General features: G+C 42.0%; 1 protein-coding gene across 1 annotated transcript; it reads right to left on the reverse strand.

Annotated features, from left to right (window-relative positions):
• Positions 1–853: 853 nt before the first annotated feature.
• On the reverse strand, positions 854–17,159 carry LOC143324306 (polycystin-1-like protein 2). The gene is made up of 41 exons (XM_076736670.1): positions 16,838–17,159; positions 15,970–16,128; positions 15,643–15,831; positions 15,058–15,168; positions 14,665–14,812; positions 14,317–14,546; positions 13,809–14,219; positions 13,576–13,703; positions 13,322–13,466; positions 12,302–12,500; positions 12,026–12,137; positions 11,801–11,942; positions 11,470–11,634; positions 10,997–11,139; positions 10,708–10,887; positions 10,491–10,628; positions 9,892–10,038; positions 9,683–9,807; positions 9,468–9,588; positions 9,042–9,170; positions 8,729–8,954; positions 8,073–8,263; positions 7,741–7,971; positions 7,429–7,530; positions 7,130–7,308; positions 6,884–7,030; positions 6,568–6,767; positions 6,105–6,331; positions 5,805–6,021; positions 5,083–5,555; positions 4,869–4,965; positions 4,645–4,785; positions 4,371–4,556; positions 3,306–3,636; positions 2,818–2,951; positions 2,596–2,723; positions 2,350–2,510; positions 1,823–2,033; positions 1,626–1,727; positions 1,408–1,539; positions 854–1,279 (listed from the first exon to the last, which is right to left on the reverse strand). Exons 1-41 carry the CDS (start codon positions 17,157–17,159, stop codon positions 1,109–1,111), a joined length of 7,431 nt encoding a protein of 2,476 aa, XP_076592785.1. The 3' UTR covers positions 854–1,108.
• Positions 17,160–17,634: the final 475 nt, after the last annotated feature.

Below are 17,634 nucleotides of genomic sequence, written 5' to 3' on the forward strand. Positions count from 1 at the left end.
ATTATATATTAGAGATTATGAGATTTGAAGAGTTTGTAAAGTGGCATATGATTACTCTAATGATTATGTATTACTGTATTACAGTGTTTTATCTTTTGTGGAGGACATTGTCTTTTTGTTTGAAATGTTCTTTATTAATAAAGTTTTTTATTATAAGCATTATCACAATGTATACATACTGTGATGTATAACCAATACATTTTAGACAATCTATCTATCTAAAAGGTTAAAGCTCAGCCTTAAGTTGTTGCATTACAATACGCTCATAATACCTCACCAAGCTCCGGTGTATTTCAGTGTTCTGGAATCACCTCTCTTTTTTCCCACCTCAGAATACCCATCCAAATTGCTCTACAGCTGTCATTTGACTTTTACATTTAAGTTTAAGTTAATATCTCTTTCTGTTACAGGTCATGTACTTCCATATTATAAATGTGAACACAGCACCTGCATCCTACAGAGTTATAGGGTCAAAGTAACAGAAAAAATCTTTAAAATCTCCTACGTAAAGGGAGAGATAACAAAAGCTTGGTTTTGTTTCATAAGAAGTAACTGTTACGTCACCACTGAATGTTAAATGGCTACTTCTTCTTGTGAGAAATACCATATACATAACTGTAACATGTTGCGAAATATGTTACTCAACTACTGCACATGGCTGCCAAATGTAATCAGACAGCTGAGGGAAAATAAACACACATACATATTTAAAGTTGTTTTTATCAGATTAGTGAGACTGATGCAGATAGAATGTTTCACTATTATTAATGATTATTTAACAGAATAAAAGTATATTGTACAATATTTAGTCACAGAATCACAAATTTATTTGCTTAACAAAATATACTGCAGCCTAAATACAGTGCATCAGTGTATAACACTATCCTGAGTTCCTACTTTCAGTGTTTCAGCTTCACCTACAACAGTGACAGATCTGCAGCAGTAGACAGAAATGATATTAATGTATAGACTTGCAATGGCTAATATTCAGTCACAAAGCAACAACAGGTTGGTTTGAATAAATGAAGCAAGCTATGGCAAACAAAAACTGAAGCAAAGCATTTTGTGGGTCTAATGTTGACCTTCTGTTTGACTGTAGAAGAACATTTCAACCCTCACGAATATTCCCTGAAGAAATGATCGCGAGTCCATTATTTGAAGCAGATGAAACAACTGGCCTCTCAGGTAGGCAGTCGCCACCTTGTTTTTTACATTTGAGTCCGAACAAACTGCAGAGTTTCATCAGCATCAGGTCCACAATCTCATCTTCCTCTGACGGCTGCAAGAACAATGAGCAATATGTGTAAGTCAAGGAGTATCAAGTAATGTCAGGCTGTTTCTGTCATGGTAAGATCCACAGTATGTGCAATACAAAAAGAGTTCTCAGACTCAGCATGGGTTAGTTACCTTGTGATGTATCTGCTCTTGACTGAAGGCCACCAGAATGACAGAGATGAAGAGGTTCAGCACCACAAAGGTCATGAACACAATGCAGGAGCCAATGAGGAAAGCACCAAGCACTGGATTGTAATTCAGAACCTGAAGGAACGGGAGGGAGACGTAAACTGAAGAAGGGTCAGCTGTTAGAATCGGCTGTGGTACAGTTATAATAGTCTCATACGAACCTCTTCGTAGTTAAAAATGCCAAGCTGCAGGCTGATCATGGTCTGTGCAGCATCCAGCAGAGTTCGATAGGAGTATAGCTTCCACCCATACATCAGGTTAGACTGAAAAGTTAATTTCTGTGTTAGTAATCACCTTTAGAGTTAGTTATATTTCACAAAGTACAGCATGTTGATGCTGAGTGTGGGAAACTGCTCACAGCAATGGAGTAGGCCAGGAACATGATGGTCATGACCACCAGGAAGCCTGAAATATCAGTCCAGGCTCGCTGCAGTGTGGCTGTGATCATGTGCAGCTTTGGGTTCAGTCTCAGTAGGTGCCATAGTTTGATCGTAGCCAACAGCACCAGGAAGGCAATCAGATACCCCAGCACTGCATCGGCCTTGGCTGTCTCATGGAAACTGGCGTATCTAGAAACAGAGCATGAGAGGACTGAGCAGTGTTTTAAGAATCTATTGAAAAAGGTTTTGAAGGGATGGAGGCAGAAATAATGGATTTAGTAATGTTTTCCTATTTATGGAGTTGACATTCAGTTCAAATAACAGATTTGCTGGATTAGGTAATCTCTCTGGAGTTGATGTGTGAGATGCATTGTCTTTCTACACTATTTTGCAGATTAGAAAACAGGAAATAAATAAGCAAAATGCACAATTGTTGTTCATACTACTGTTAAGACACAGTCCTTGCTTATATGCTTGTATGGGTTGTGTTTTTTCTATTGCTTACTGGTCTTTGTTGTTCTGGTAGTACTCCATATCCCGCAATCCCAGTAAAGTCCTCTTGATGAAGACAGACAGGGCGCTCCAGCTGAGAATGATAATCGCCAGCTCCAACAAGTTCCACTTACTCTTGAAATAAGCCCATCTCTGCTGCTTCATGAGCTTTCCCTGTCAGGAGAGGAGGAGTTTGTGTGAACACCTTAATTATTATCAGCAGTAACGGTCGTGAATTAAAGGAAGACGGAATCCATACCTGGACAAACATGTAATAGATGATGAAGAGGAAGTAGATGGCTTCAGAGGCCATGACGAAGATGTGAAGGCCGCCGGTGGACTGGTAAAGACGCACACTCTGAAGCTCACTGCGGAACTGGAAAGCTCCTGGAGGAAACACAAAGTGACAGACGACATGGTTCTTATAAGCTTTCACATATCTGCACAGCTCTCACAAAGCGGCTGAACGTGGACTACTGACCGATGGCTGTGGTCTCCAGCATGAGTGTGACAATGCAGAAGAGGTTGACGTTGGCATTGTACACAGTGAACTGCACAAAGACTGCTTGGGTGTACACGTCAATCCAGGTGTTGTCATAAAGGTACTGAAGGGATCTACAAAGAGAAAAGCAAAGGCTTAAATCTAAAGATGTAGTTAGAACTTACATTGTTGATAATAAAAATGTAAATGTTATTTTAATTGACAATAAATTATGCTTTTGCCATCTCTATCATCAATAAACTGGTAGTAACAATTATTTTTGTCATTTAAGTATTGTTTTGTTTTAGGTTTTTGGATTTTGGACTATTTCTGGTACATAAAATGTCAGACAATAAGGAAAATGCTCATTGCAAGTCAATTAATTTCCTGTGAATCAACTAATTGATTAGTAGACTTATCATTTCACCTATCATCATTCATTCTACTGAGTTAATTTCAGCGAGTCCTAAATGTATTATAAAGCCCACCTGCTGGAATTTTGGAAATCTGGCCCCAGATCCACCACAAACCCTCCTCCTCTGTAGAGCATCATGCTGCCCCAGATGGGGTAGGCCCTCAGTTTACTCTGTGACTGGTAGGTCCATGGGTTGTGAAGGCTCAGCGAGGCGTTATCGCCCACAAAGGGGCTCCAGCCTGGACCGTAGGAGCCCATGTCCTCCAACTCCCATGAGTACGGAGCGTGGCAGTCCCGCTCAGGCTGCTGCATGGAGGGAGCCACGTGGCAGGAGTTTTTATGCACCCTCACCTGGCGAAGACGAGCGTTACCCACCAGCTTGGAGTTTCCATCTGTGATGAATCCTGAGACAGAGTTTCACATCATTTGTCATAGTCAGTCTACATAAAATGTAGTTTCGGCCACAACTAACTCAATTTTTGAACCACATAAGGCCTTTTTACACTGTTACATCTTAATGAAAGGAAATGTTATATTATATTTTACTACATAAATACACTGTTTATAGCATGTAGTATACTGTATGTAGTATAGTAAGGAGCAAAGACCCAAGTCCAATTTGAGACAAAAATATACAACACCAATTCCAAACAACTGGAGACTGCAAATCATAAATAAAATGGAACATGATAACTTGCTCATCCTTTTTGACATGTGCTGAACTAAAAACAGAACAAAGACAATATATGTAATATTTTATGTCATCAACATCATTGTTTTTTGTAAATATCTGCTTATTCTGAATTTGATACCACCAACACATTTCAAACAAGTTGGGACAGGAGCAACTAAAGACTGGGAAAGAGGTGGAACGCTCCAAAAACACCTGTTTGGATCATTCCACGGGTAAACAGGTTCACTGGTAACAGGTGATGGCATCATAATTGTTAAGAAAGGACCAGCACTGAGGAGTAACTCAATGGGGACCAGAGCTACCATCAGGTCACTGAAGCCAAAATTGACAATAAACTGAGGTTAGCTACTTGTTTACTTACCAAATTAACTTAAAAAAAAAGATGAATAATTTCTGTGTGATTTTCATTTTGGCGTAAGGATTTGCATATCACAACATACTGACCTGGGTGTTCTCCAAACAGGTTGCTTAGCAGTGTTGTGTTTGCCCAGTTGAACACATCCTGAATACTCATACTGTCTGAGATGTCTTTGCTGAAGCTCTGTCGGATATGTTGTGTCAGAAAGTAAGCATTGGGGTCCCTCTGACCGTATGCCACCAGGAGCAACATCCACATAAATCCCACGTAGGCTGCATCAAAAGCAAACATCTTACATCAGCATCTCAGCCTTCCATATGTGGCATCCTGGGTTGTTATGTGTCAAAATGGGTCTCTTACCAAGAATCTCCCTTATGAGAGCGAAGACTTTCTGCTCTTTAATCATGTTGCTCCTCATCCTCTCGATGTCAGTGGGAGGTGGTGGCTGATAGAAACTGCATGTGCTGTCTCTTCTCGCTGCGCGCACTGCATCAGGATCAGCTGAGAGAGGAATACTGCACTGATGTGTTTTGTTTTTTCACACAAAACAATGCAACAAATTTGGAAAACTGGAAAAAGCATACCTGCGTGTCTCAGACTCTCATCTATCTGAGGCTCTCCATACTCCTCCTGGTCGACTTTCTTCAGAACAAGAGCAAAGAAAGCAGCGAAACCAAGAACCTGTGACGGAAGATTTTCAGAATTCAATCCCAGATGACCTTATAATGATCAATGTATTATAAATACATTTGCAATACTACTGATGTATATTTTGACCATGACTGTAATGCTGCTCACCTTCAGAGGTTGCGTGATGAAGAGACTCTCAAAGAAGGAGACCACCATGGAGATAAGCCAGCTTATAGAGCGGTCTTTCCCGTACGTCAGCCCATACATCATCGTGAAGTATCCCGACACACCACTGGTTGCAATCACCAGTATCCAGCCAACAAACACAAACCACCATGGCAGCCCTCCTTGACAGCGCTTCTTGGCAGCGTCTCCGTTGATGCTTTCTTCTGGACTGGGGCTGCCATCGAGCTGGTCTCCATCCAGGATGGATGAGGGGAGGTGGAACTCCAGGAGACCCTTCATTCCCTGAACTTGCTGCAGGGCTCGGTTGTAACTGTCTGGGTTTGGAAAACGAGATGGTCCCAACAAACCCAGCTCCTTCTCAACATGACGCAGCTGCCTGTACAGGTACCTGCTGTTGTTGCTCTTCCTCTGAAGTTCGTCTGAGGTCCTCTCAGGGCTTCCACACACACTGTTTTCTGTCCATGCAAAAATCAATATTAGTCATTTAGAATGTCAAATGCATTGTCAACAAAGAAATCAACAGTTAAGGTCTTTAAGGTCATTGCATGTATTTATTTTCTCTTCCAATATGCAAATGAAACCATAATTAGACCATAGTAAATGCAAAAAAAGATATGGCCTAATTTCAATCACTGACAACAATCAGATCACATCACATCACCATCATTAGATTGGTTTCTCTCATTTGTATGTAAAAGCGTTACCTTGTAGATTAACTGCATGTAAGCTGAGGGTCGTAGAGCGCTCCCTCTTTGAGGCTTCAGTGTAGAAGTCTCCAGCCGCCTGGTTCTGCTGTCTGATGATGTCTTCCACCAGAGACAGCAGAGTGTTGATGTCGGCCTGCTGACCAGGCCTGAGCTCCAGGTCAGGAAGCGGACTCTTCATGGCCTTTGAAAGTGACTGAGCAATTCTCTTTATGTCCTAATGGAGAAAACACCTTTTAGACATGTACAGAGGAGCTATTATTACTTCCTTGTCACTGATAAGGATATCTGTTTCCACACCTTGATCACTGTGTCTGGTGTGATGTCCTTCAGCTCTTTCTGAGGGGAAGAAGTCTGTGAGGGAGAAACTCGGCCGGTCTTTCCCTGACTAGACGCGTCCGTTTTGGCGGCCTTCTCTCGAGGACGAGTGTTTCTGAAGATACTCACAATGAGGAGATTGATGGGAAACATGATGATTGAACTTTGAATTCCAATCATCACTTGTTGCCAGGTGAACTCGATGTGGCCTGCAACATGAATCAAATTTAAATGGATGTGATTCAATGACAGCTGTCCCAGTCACAATTCTCTTCGTCGCTGCAATGCAAATTTCAATGCAAAAATCCATCATAAATACTTTTTCATGTTAGTGCTCAAAACTAGGAACAGCCACATCTTTTCTGTGTGTGTTATGGTATGAATTCGAGCTGGATCTTTTTTACACAACTAATTCAAAAGTCTTATATTCTACAGTAAAACCTACCCAGGTCCATGGTCTGCTCGGAGGGGTCAGTGGGGATGCCCCAGAACATAATGCTGGTCAGCATGGTGCACAGCAGCAGGGAAAAACAACAGGATACCCGCTGCACACGTGTGAAAGTGCTGCAAGGAGGCCGACTGATGACAGAGAACCAGATGTGGCCATCACGGAAATCCTTAGCTGTCTTCATGAAGAACAGGTTACTGGAATGTATTGAAAAAGAGGACATTTGGATTGGAAGAAATAATAAATCAACAATAAGATAATATCAGGTGATTCCTCAGTGACGTGTTTTTACCAGATCCATAGCTGCTCTTACCTAAACCTCTTCAAATCCATCTCTGTGGCGACTGGGAAGACCTTGTCAAGAGTGCACTCTCCCACATCTACAGCCAGCCAGGAGTTACACAGGAAGTGCCATTTCTGACCGCTATCCAGGTCCTGCACCATTACTTTGTTAACATACCTGCATGTAACAACAATAATTATCTACTGACCTTATAGGAAGAGCACAAACTCACGCTTGTCTTTGTTTTAATGATCAGTTTTGCCCTCTAACTCATACCATGCAGGGTGCACTCCTGAGTTGTCATGCCACAGCCTGATGCTCTGTAGATCTCCAAGGGAAAAGTGTGTGGTCAGCAGAAACATGTCCATCCCACCCCTCTCAAACACCGGCTTCTCAGGGTCTGTCAGGTGGTGGGGCTCACTTTCTCCCTCCGTACCCTGCAGAGTAATCGTCACCTAAAACAATCAAGATGGACAGAGATGTCCGGAGGTGTGTCAGCATCATGAATGTTGTGCAACAGAAGAAGCAGCAGGGTTTTGTTTCTGTGAGTCTCAGCTTTAACCGGCGCTGCTGACCTGAGAGGAGGTGGCTGCACCGTGCCGGTGCCCTGTGCTGAAATTCAGCATATAACGATACTCAGCCAAGGGGTCATTATCCTCAAGCACCGTTATCTTGACCTGCAAGTGAATACAAAGATAAAACGATCAGGGATTTTTTAATTGATAAATTCAATCATATAAAGTGAATGTTCATACTAAGTAAGTACTAACTAAGTAGCAAATATCAGATTTAAAAAAAAAACAATGAAAAGCATTTAAAATGTATTTTCAATTCACAGATTTTCAATTCAACAATATAATGTGGTGAAAGTCTTCACGGAGAGTTACCTTGGCTGAGTCCTGGATGTCTTTCCTGCGTGCCCACACAACCACCAGGAGATAAGCAGCAAAGATGGCCCCCACGAAACAGACCACCACCGGGTTATTAGTGAATGTAGCAAAAAGTTCTGCGGTGCGAGACACGTCCACCAAGTTTGGCATGACAAAGAAAGAGCTGCCAAAGACAGTTAAGTGGTTACAGAGGCACTGAGTGACCAAAGGCGTGGTGAGTGGACCAACCTGTAGGGAAAAAAAGCCAGGAGAAGTCAAACCTCAAAGCTCACTTTCAAGGATGTATTGATGCAGGCACTGTGAATGTAGCATAATTATTTTCTGTTCACCCTGCAGCCATCTTCACTCCAAGAAGACTCAGTCTCATTCCAGTATTTGCACTGGGCAGCGATGGAAATGACAGTGACAGTGGCGTTGATGGATTTGACGCCTGGCTCCACTATGGGCTTCACAACAAGGTAGTGCACTCCAACATCTCCTGTTCTGTCTTTGGGACTCAGCACCCAGGTATACTTCTCCTCTGTGTTCAAATAACAGATAAGTTGGTACACAAAAGCACACACACGTCATGAATAGCTAACAGATTCCCTCACTGTGATGTCAATGCAAATAGCAGTTTATAGCTCCACTCTGGTCACCACAGGGATGTGACCTGTAGTTACCCGATAATAGCTAATACATCTGTCAGCTATGGAAACCTAACTCGCTTGTTCTACTCCTACTGCTAATTTTTGTGTTGATTGTTCTTGTGGGAAAAGTTTGTTGCAATTGTGAGAGACATAACACGTAATGCAGCCTGTCAGGCATTCAGATAGGAGATAAAACACAAAGGAAAGCCAATAGCACTGGACAAACAATACGTCAAACATGTCACCATCACATTTTGATTGTGATGATAATCATAATGTCAGCTATACAGTTTAAATGTGACTTTGAGCCATTTCGTGCACGCTGCAAAAAGTTAATCTGGTAGTTTTAATTGTACCTTCTGTGAAATTCTCTTGGGGGATCTGAGTCTTGGCCACATAATTCTCATCATTTGGATAATCTTCAAATCCCAGGAATAGCATGAAGGAAATGTCTTCAGATGGCTCCATTTTCAGCACCAGTGTCACATCCGGCGAGGGAACGTCAATTATTAATGTGCTGAAATTGGCGAGGTCCAGGACTGTGCTGTTCTCCTGCCCAACGTCAAGCCTTGGCAAAAGAATCTGAAAAGACAGAAAACACATTATTTTGAACAGTTTACCAATATTTTGCAAAGTAACTCTAAAAGTATTTCTAGACACAAATATTACCTCTATCTCTTCCGGTAAGTTCTGTACAGGGATAACAGTGCCGTCCACTCTGGTGAGAGAGATGGATCCTACAGTTCCTGTGATGTTTTCCTCCTTCCATGAATACGGATTTGTCTCAAAACTCATCATCTAGAAGGAAGTGGGCATATGAAAAAAATCAAAAACTGTGACTGTGATTGCTTTATTCAGTCTTTTTTTGGTTGGTTCCATAGTTGTAGAGATGTCATATTTTACCAAAGATTGGAAATTACATACTAATCGCAAGCGTTGAAGGCAAGGATGCAGATTTGTAACTGATCCACATCAGAACTTTATCATTACTTATGAGGAATGAGCTGGTTCACTCTTTGAACTGGTCCAGGCATTACGAATGTTCAACAAGAAGCAAAACCATTTTCCATTTCTGTCCACTGTGCACACACTTACTCTGACATCCACTGGCTCCTCAGGAGGGACAATATGAGCAGGCAGTGTTGGAAAGGAAAATCTGGAGGAGCTGTTCTTCTGGACATTTATATCCTGCATTTTCATCTTTTCTGGAGACACTCTGCAGGAAGCACAATCAGAATCATCTCAGTAGATTCAGCAAACCACAGTTTATTGTTAAGTACATATTCTAGCCAGTGCCAGTCATCTCTTACCTGTTGACGTAGACACTGATCTGACCAGAATCAATGATGGCAGGGTCTCCATTCAGCGTCCTTTTATTCAGCAAAGCACTTTGAACATTGTTTATCCCAGTGAGAAGAAAATCTGAGACTTTTTTCTGAGGAAAACATATTATATCTTGTTTGATAAAGACCAAAGAGTACAGAGAGAAAAAAAATGGTAGTGATAGTTTTGTCCTTACATTTGATGAAACATTCAAGATATTACTGGCTGCTTCAACTATTGGTGTCGCTGCTTGCACTACTTCTCCATCATCTCCGCCATCCTCATTAACACTGATAGTGTTGAGGGAGGAGCTGAGGTCTACCAACAATGAACCTGCTTCTTCCTGGAGAGGAAATAAAGCAGCAGAAAAGATTCATCTGTGTACAACTTTCAAAAGAGCTGATGAACATGTATTATACTGAAGGCAATGGATTTTATTCATGGGTTGAAAAAGGCAGCTAAAGAGTGGAAAACGTTTCTAAATGTCCTGGTCTGCATGATGCTGCAGATTGTACTCAAAAATTAAATATCCTGCATCCCATCCAGGGATCATACTCAAAATTTGAGTTGCACAAGGTCTTTCCTTCCTCATTTGTTGTTTTGTGACTTTTGTGAATCCAGACTTCACTTACAAATGCTTGAAACAAAGAAACAATGACTTTCATGCCATTTACACCTATTGGTGTTACAGAATTAACTTACAGACTGTAATTTACTGATGTGCATTTGTAGATTTCTTCAAATGTAACTTAGAATTCGAAATATTTGTCCTATTGCTGTACTGATTTACTGTACTTGAGCAATGGGGCTGAGCTCATCGGGGCGGTGCGTGAGTCCAGCCACGGCTCTGGCCGTCACTTGCACTTCCTGAGTTGTGTTGTTGGGTGAGTCCAGCAGAACTGTGTTCATTCTGGTCAACATTTGCTCTCTGAGCTGAAAGAGAGGGAAGTGTTGATTAACACCCCGGTGCTCACGACTCCACTTGTAAGCCTCACAAGTATCATTCTGTTACCTTCGTCCTTGCATCCCTCTGATCTTGGTCGGCCTCTGCGTTCAGCATATCAGAAACTGAAGTAAATATTTGTCCGAGAGCCTCACCAGAGAGCAGACCCTGCTGCTCTAACTGACCCACAGTATCCTCCACTGCAGACTGGAGAGCCTCCACAGAGGAGCTGGAGCTGCTTGTCCGCACCTTGAGAAATATCAACACGTTGAATATTCATAGACTTTTACATGGAAACCTGTTTTTCTCTTATCCTCCTTCTTTCTCTGGGATGCATGATTAGTGGTTGATGACGAACCTGAGTGGAGACAGTTGTGGTGGCTTTCTCATACTCATTTTTCACAGTAACCACAACAGACAAACTGTAATTGTTGTTCTTGTCTCCGAGAGGCAGGAAGACAGATTTCACCTCGTGTGCATTACTGCAGCGCAGATGTTTGCCTTAAAAGATAAAAGAGACAATTTGTGATGAATTCTCGATTGACTGTAAACTGTCTCTCCACCTGTAGTTGAAAGTTGCCACAGCAGCAGCCTGCTGTCATTTCAGCCTCTGCTCCTCTGCGTCTAACATCAGCAAACCTTCATCTGCCTTTTCCTCAATTCTACAAAACAACTTTGTACTCCTCCTGCTGCCTTGCCCTCCTTCTCCCTGCCTTTGTAACAGAGCTTTCTTTTCTTGTTTAAAAGTGAATTAAATTAAGAGATAACAGCAAACATTCTCACCTGTGTCTGTTTTGAAGCAATAAAAACAGCCTGTAGAGCAGAAAGCACCTGCTTTGCAGGTAATGTTAAACGCATCAAGAACAGTTCCTGATGGTGGAGAGATGCTACATGAAGGGGGGGCGGGCTCTGGAGGTGCATCAGTTGAAGTTTGTGCAGTTGGCTCGGGACCTGGTATTGGAAGAGTGTACTTGGCAAAACCTGGCTCCCTCTGGCCTATAAAAAAAGAAAAACATGCATTTTGTAAATCCATTAATCAGCTTCTTTCAAATCCACATAGTTCTGAACAAAGCAAAAGCAAAGAACAAAGCCCGAACTCCTTGTTATTCTCACCCTTAATCTACATCTAAAAATTTTGATCGACTACAGGATAAAAACGCACCATAAGCGAACACACTGATATTGTGCATCATGTCCCTTGAAACTTCCAGATATTGCCGATGCACAACATATTCAGTGTTGCCATCCTGCCTCTCAACAGGCGGCCTTCTTCTTGCTTTGTAGTAACATTTCTCGAGGTCATCCTGGAAAAGATCATTTTTTATTAATGTTTTGACACATTCATCTCTAATGCCAACGTTTAAAATCAATTTAAAAGCTGATTTACCATCAAAGGTTTGGGGTCCTCAATATACCAAACTACGTCTGGGCAAGTTGACACACAGTTCAGCCTTAGCTTTACATTGTCGTTCACATTTATTGAAGCACAATTATCACAACTGCAAAAACAAAAGGAAATATATAACTATAACCTATTTCAAATATACATACAGTATACCCAAATCTACAAGAAATGTTGTATGTCAGCCCCTGCAAACAACCCGCAGAACGATGGAATTGAGGATATTTGATATTTTTTGTCTTGTAAATGGTCATCTTTTACCTGATGGTGACGTCTGTGAATTCTTTTGGGGCAACAGTGATGCACTTTGAAGCTGAAGCAAGTTGAACCCATTTCCTAAACCAGGCGGTTCTCCTCACAGTGAAAGTGTATTTGAAAAAATCAAAGGGATTTGGAAGACAGTCTTTTTCGATGACGTGAGTTTTGTCCTTCGTTTTGTTTCTGCATTTGCAGTTTCCTCCTGTACGGAAAGAAGCAGAGTCAGCACTTGAGAGGAGATTACAGAGCTACTGACATATAAAGACAAATGTCCCGAATCGCAGTATTGTTATAGCATAGGGGATGGACAAAATAACAAGAATATCAGGCAGCCCAGTAGAACAGAACCAGCCAACTACAACCTCGGAAAGTGCCATCCAATTGAATCAACGCCTGTTTGACACAGTGAACGTGTTCACATGTGCACTAATGTTCAAGCTATGATCGGGTTTTTGGAGATTCTGTGTTTGTTGTTAGCATGTAAACATCATATCTTGGTTTAAGAAATCAAGATAATCCTGAACGTAAGAAACCACAAGAGTTTGTTGATAGAAACCAGAATACATGAAACCAGAGGACCTCAGCCAGGTTTCTGATCCTGATCCAGATTCTGATCATCAAAATATGATGATTAAGGATGTAATAGTGATCGACACTGAAAAGTAAAAGTTGGACACTGATAAAGATAAACTGCACTGGTGCTCTTATTTTCCATTACTTGTGATGGGGAAAACCAAATCTAGTGTTGTGAAAAAAACAGCAGTGTCCAGAGATCTAGAGACCAAACTGGGATTATCCTCGGCAGCTTAGGGTTGGTTCAGAAATAACAGAGACACACACTCCAATTGACAATGAACTCACTGTGACAAACACAGATCATTTGAAGCGTCACTGTTCTCAAAAGGTTATTGTTCTGGATTGTCTGTGTTCTTCTGATTGTGTTCACCCATTTCATTACTTAAAGTATGGTTTAACAGTTAGAAACTGGTTTAAAATGCTCAGTTGTGAATTAATTGTACTTACCACATTTCCATTCAAATGCGAGTCCTTTGCTGGGCAGTGATTCAGCTCCACTTAGGCGCAGTGTGACACTCTGAGAGGCATCAACCAAAGCGTCCGGAGAAGCAGTTATTTTCAAGTCAGAGTCGTCGACACTCATATTACCTGTCTGCAGATGAAAACAAAATCACTGTGCTGTAACACCTGTGCATAGTATTTATAATTTAATGTTAGGTGAAATAAATCTCATTATAGTTTGATGTTAATCTTCTACATACCCTGTCTCCATATTCATCAAGCGAGTGGTCAGAGTAATTGTGGCAAGCCTGAAGTACGTTCTCTAAGTCCACGTCCACATCAGAGGCAGAGAAGGCATTCACGGCTCGTACCTTCACCTTCAACAATCCTTTACCAAGACAGTTGTATTTAAGAGCACTGAGAACATGTACTATATACTATGGTACTGGTCACAATTTCCATTTGATTACAGTGTGGCTTAAGCTGTAAGTACCTTCAAGTGGGCTGGAGAATGTATAAACTTGTAAGCTGCCATTGAGCATGCCTCTGGTCTCAGAGAGGGAGTCGCTGGCTCCAGTCAGAGTGAAGAGCAGCTCCACTGGGGCTCCTCGCTCCAACGAAACGCCAATGATGAGATCGGTAGAGTTTGGACAATCGTCTTCCTCTGCTATCACAGAGGCCTGCAAGCCCTGGACAGGCTCCAGCAGACACAGCTCCAGACCAGTGGACACCGTGTGGGCTGTGACCCCGTTAGAGGCGGCCAGAGTCAAGTTGTGACAGCCGTGTCCGAGCTTCTCCACCACACCTGCACTCAGCGTAATGTTGTGAGGCGTGATCCCTCTCTCCATGGACGAGTTTGCGATCAAGTGGTCTTCATGTTGAATTGCGTAGGAAACGTTTGTACCTATTTAAGAAAAAAAAAAAGGAATCACGTTGTTCTGTATTTTTTGGGAAGTGGTTTAGTGGAAGCATTTATGCCCTTCAGTGTCTGACTGACTCACCTGTCTCCACCATAACCTGGATCTGAATAGGCCCACCATGGAGTGCATTGCATTTAGTGCCACCTGTTGACGTATTCCTGCTATAGCACTTAATAACCCCAAACTGTGCGACAGGCTCCTGAATGGTTATGGCTTTCTGAGCTGTGACATGCCAGTCACTGGTAGTGCACTCCACTTCAACCATGAAAACACCAGGGCGGCTGAATTTGTGTATCACAGTGCTCTCCATCCTGTAAGTGTAAGGTTGAATACAATTAAACACAGCTGCGAAACACATTTAGATAAATGAAGTTTATGAACTAAAACCCATCTATCGATTTATGTGGTTGGATGTGAAGTCGTGCTCACTCTGCTGGGCTGTATGGATCAATAGTGTGGCCATCTCCAGCATTCAATGTGCATGTGAGGTTTCCCTGAAAAGGATGAAGAAGCCACTTCACAGTGATGGTGACATTATCAAAGACAGCCGCCAACTTGCTCACCAGCAAGAGGAGTCCTGAGAGGAAATCACACCACCAGCTCGAATTTAGGCTCCACGTTACAACAAATATAACAGTTCATCTCAGTTCACTCTGCTCATTACGCCAGCGAGGCAATCATGAGGCAAGAAAGCAATAAATTAAACATATTTATATGGCTAAAGTTACACTGTCCACTCTTCTTCTCCAGAATCATGAGCTACAGTTTTATTCTAGAGTGGAAAAGTCTACGTATGGTGGAAGTAAAAAGGACAAATCTGACCATGTTTGCAGTGGTACTCTACAGATAGGTAACTTCCCAGCGCAGGACATGGTTCACCAAAAGAGCTCATATCTGCTGGAGCCTGGCAAGCCTGCAGTCCATGGCAATGGGCTGGAATGACAGATGATTCAAGTAAACAACAGTGTTCAATATTCATCCTCTGGTGTCTGTATAACCCTGTAATAAGAAGGACTACTATGTCTTTAAAGAGGTGTATTAACAATGCGGAGAAACACAAAACTATTTGCTCCCAGGAGGGGATTATAATGTCTTTTCACAAAGTGTAATCCTTTTTTCAGCAACCACAGGGCGATCGTAGTTTTTGTGTTTGACACAAAGCATGAAACAAAAGTGTAGTGTTGATTTTGGTTGGTTTTATCTTGACCTTTTTATTACAGCAGCCTTAACCAAGTTAAATATGTTTCCATAAATTTTACTGAGAATGCAGATATACACTTAAACATAATGTCCCATTGTTCATACTAAATTACAGGGTAACAAGTTAATTAAATCATGTGTCAAGTAAATGAGAGGTACCCAAATATATTAGACATATATTTTGCATGTCAAGTCAATGAAAAATACCTGTTACAGAGTCCATCACATCTATCCAGCTGCACTCCTCCTGGGAGGATGTGGGCGAGGCTGTGAGTTTAGATCGGCAGTAGTGAATTGTTTTTCGGCCATAGAAGCTGTCGTCTATCTCTATGACTTCACCAGAACCACATTGCAGGGTTGCATTTTGGCCATTGCATGCGATAGATCTTCCAGAATCTGGAGGGATCAAGAATTATATAAGAGGAGTGCAGACAACACAGGCTTAATGCAATGTTTTATTTAGGAGGTTTCTTTTTTTTAGTTATTTTTTGGGGCTTTTTAGCCTTTATGCCCTTCATATTAAGGAGTTTATACCAAACTGGCAGATGAAGTTGAGCTCCTCGCTGCAGTTCTCTGTGGCTTCCCACTGGAAGCCTGAATGTCTCAGGACATGCCCGCAGGTTGCTTGTGCATCTGGCATGTTCACCCAGTTACTATAGCTGACATCTGAACCATCCAGCCACGCAAGGGAACCTAAGAAAGGACAAAAATAAGACATCATTTAGTTTCATCAAACTTCTATTTTGAATTCTGCTATTCAGGCAAAATGCTGTGGAAGATAATGTCACCACAGATGTCAAGAAAAGCTCGTGCTCCATATCTTTGTTTCTGGTTAGGCCATTGTTGAAGTGCAATTTAGGGGTCATAAAACAACAAAGCAGTAGATTGTGCTGGTGACAGGATGAATGAATGATAAAGACTCTGTGAAGGGGAAATAAAGACACATTTGTAAATCAGGCCGCTTGACAGCAGGCCCATTGAAATGCTCAAATGAATGAGAAATGTCTCTCATTACACCTGCTGCTTGAGGGAGATATCCCAGTGTGCCAGTCTACAAACAAATGTCAGTAAACAAACACATTACAGATCTATACAACAGACATACAAGCTGCCTAATGAGATAGCAGCTGAGACGACAATCTCCATTTTTTACTTTTTACACTGATTTATTAGATCTAATCACTGATGACAAATATATCAAATGTTTTTAATATATGCAGCAAAATACTTAAAATGTTAGTTACAGAGAAATTTACAGCTACTATTAACAAAATTAGGCACTTCTTTCCCAGATGGCTTATAAGATAGCACCAAAATACATGTAAATTCACTAAACATCTGTATAAAGCCATTACAAGCCATGCAGTGTCTACTCTGGTCCCCCGTCCACATGCTCTCTCACCCTCTGTAGCAGCAGAGTCCAGCGTGAGGTTCGGAGCTGCGGGTGCCAGCCCGAGCCACCAGTCCTCCCCCGGCTCCAGGTGCTTCTGAAGGAACTGCTGTGTTTCATCGTTCAGGATGAAGGCCAGGTGTCCTCCGCCTCGCTCACACCATCCCTGGGCACTGAGGAAGGACTGCTGCAGAGCCACAAACTCGTAGCAAGAGCCGTCAAAACCCTCCTGGTTCTCTGGGCAGGAGAGAGACCCTGTGTCCTCCTCAGCATAACCGGTCCAGCTGAAGAAGAGAACCGACAAAGCCAGTGTGGGAAAAGTGATACTTTCCATCTCTGCATCTGTACACTGCTCAGACTCCCTGGTAACATCACATCTTTAAAGGCCACTGACGTCAGCAACTCTGACACTAGTCCGCTCTTTAGGGTTATTTTCAACATTAGGATAGCTTCCTTGATGGCTGTCCAGCTTTGTGTTGTGCCCATAATTCTTGTGTACAAACAAAGCGCAGGCCTGTAGTGAAAAGGCACTAGAGCCCACTGTCAACAGCCACTAATGCTTCCCTGCCCCCATTAATGTATGGGTCCACAACCTGCAGAGTGAGATAAGCTTCTCATTCAAACCTATTCCTAACATGAAAATGTCAGTCTGAACTTTAAAAGGAGACGCAGGCTTCGATTGTCCCGCGGGGATGTTGTTGTTCAGACGGATATGAAAGGCTGAAGTGAGAGGATGGTAGTCTTTACTTTTACATGGGATTAAGTTACTAGCTAAACATCATAAAATCCTTTCTTGAAATGTTATAAGC

Source organism: Chaetodon auriga, chromosome 1 (genome assembly GCF_051107435.1).
Source record: "Chaetodon auriga isolate fChaAug3 chromosome 1, fChaAug3.hap1, whole genome shotgun sequence".
In the NCBI taxonomy this organism is placed as follows: Eukaryota; Metazoa; Chordata; class Actinopteri; order Chaetodontiformes; family Chaetodontidae; genus Chaetodon; species Chaetodon auriga.

What these genes read in the sequence shown, in the direction of transcription:
- LOC143324306 (XM_076736670.1), bottom strand. Translation starts at nt 17,159, where the DNA reads ATGGAAAGTATCACTTTTCCCACACTGGCTTTGTCGGTTCTCTTCTTC. An exon ending in CAACTTCATCTGCCAGTTTG is followed by an intron (nt 15,832 to 15,969) that starts GTATAAACTCCT and finishes TGATCCCTCCAG; the next exon opens with ATTCTGGAAGATCTATCGCA. An exon ending in TCTTGAATGTTTCATCAAAT is followed by an intron (nt 9,808 to 9,891) that starts GTAAGGACAAAA and finishes TGTTTTCCTCAG; the next exon opens with AAAAAAGTCTCAGATTTTCT.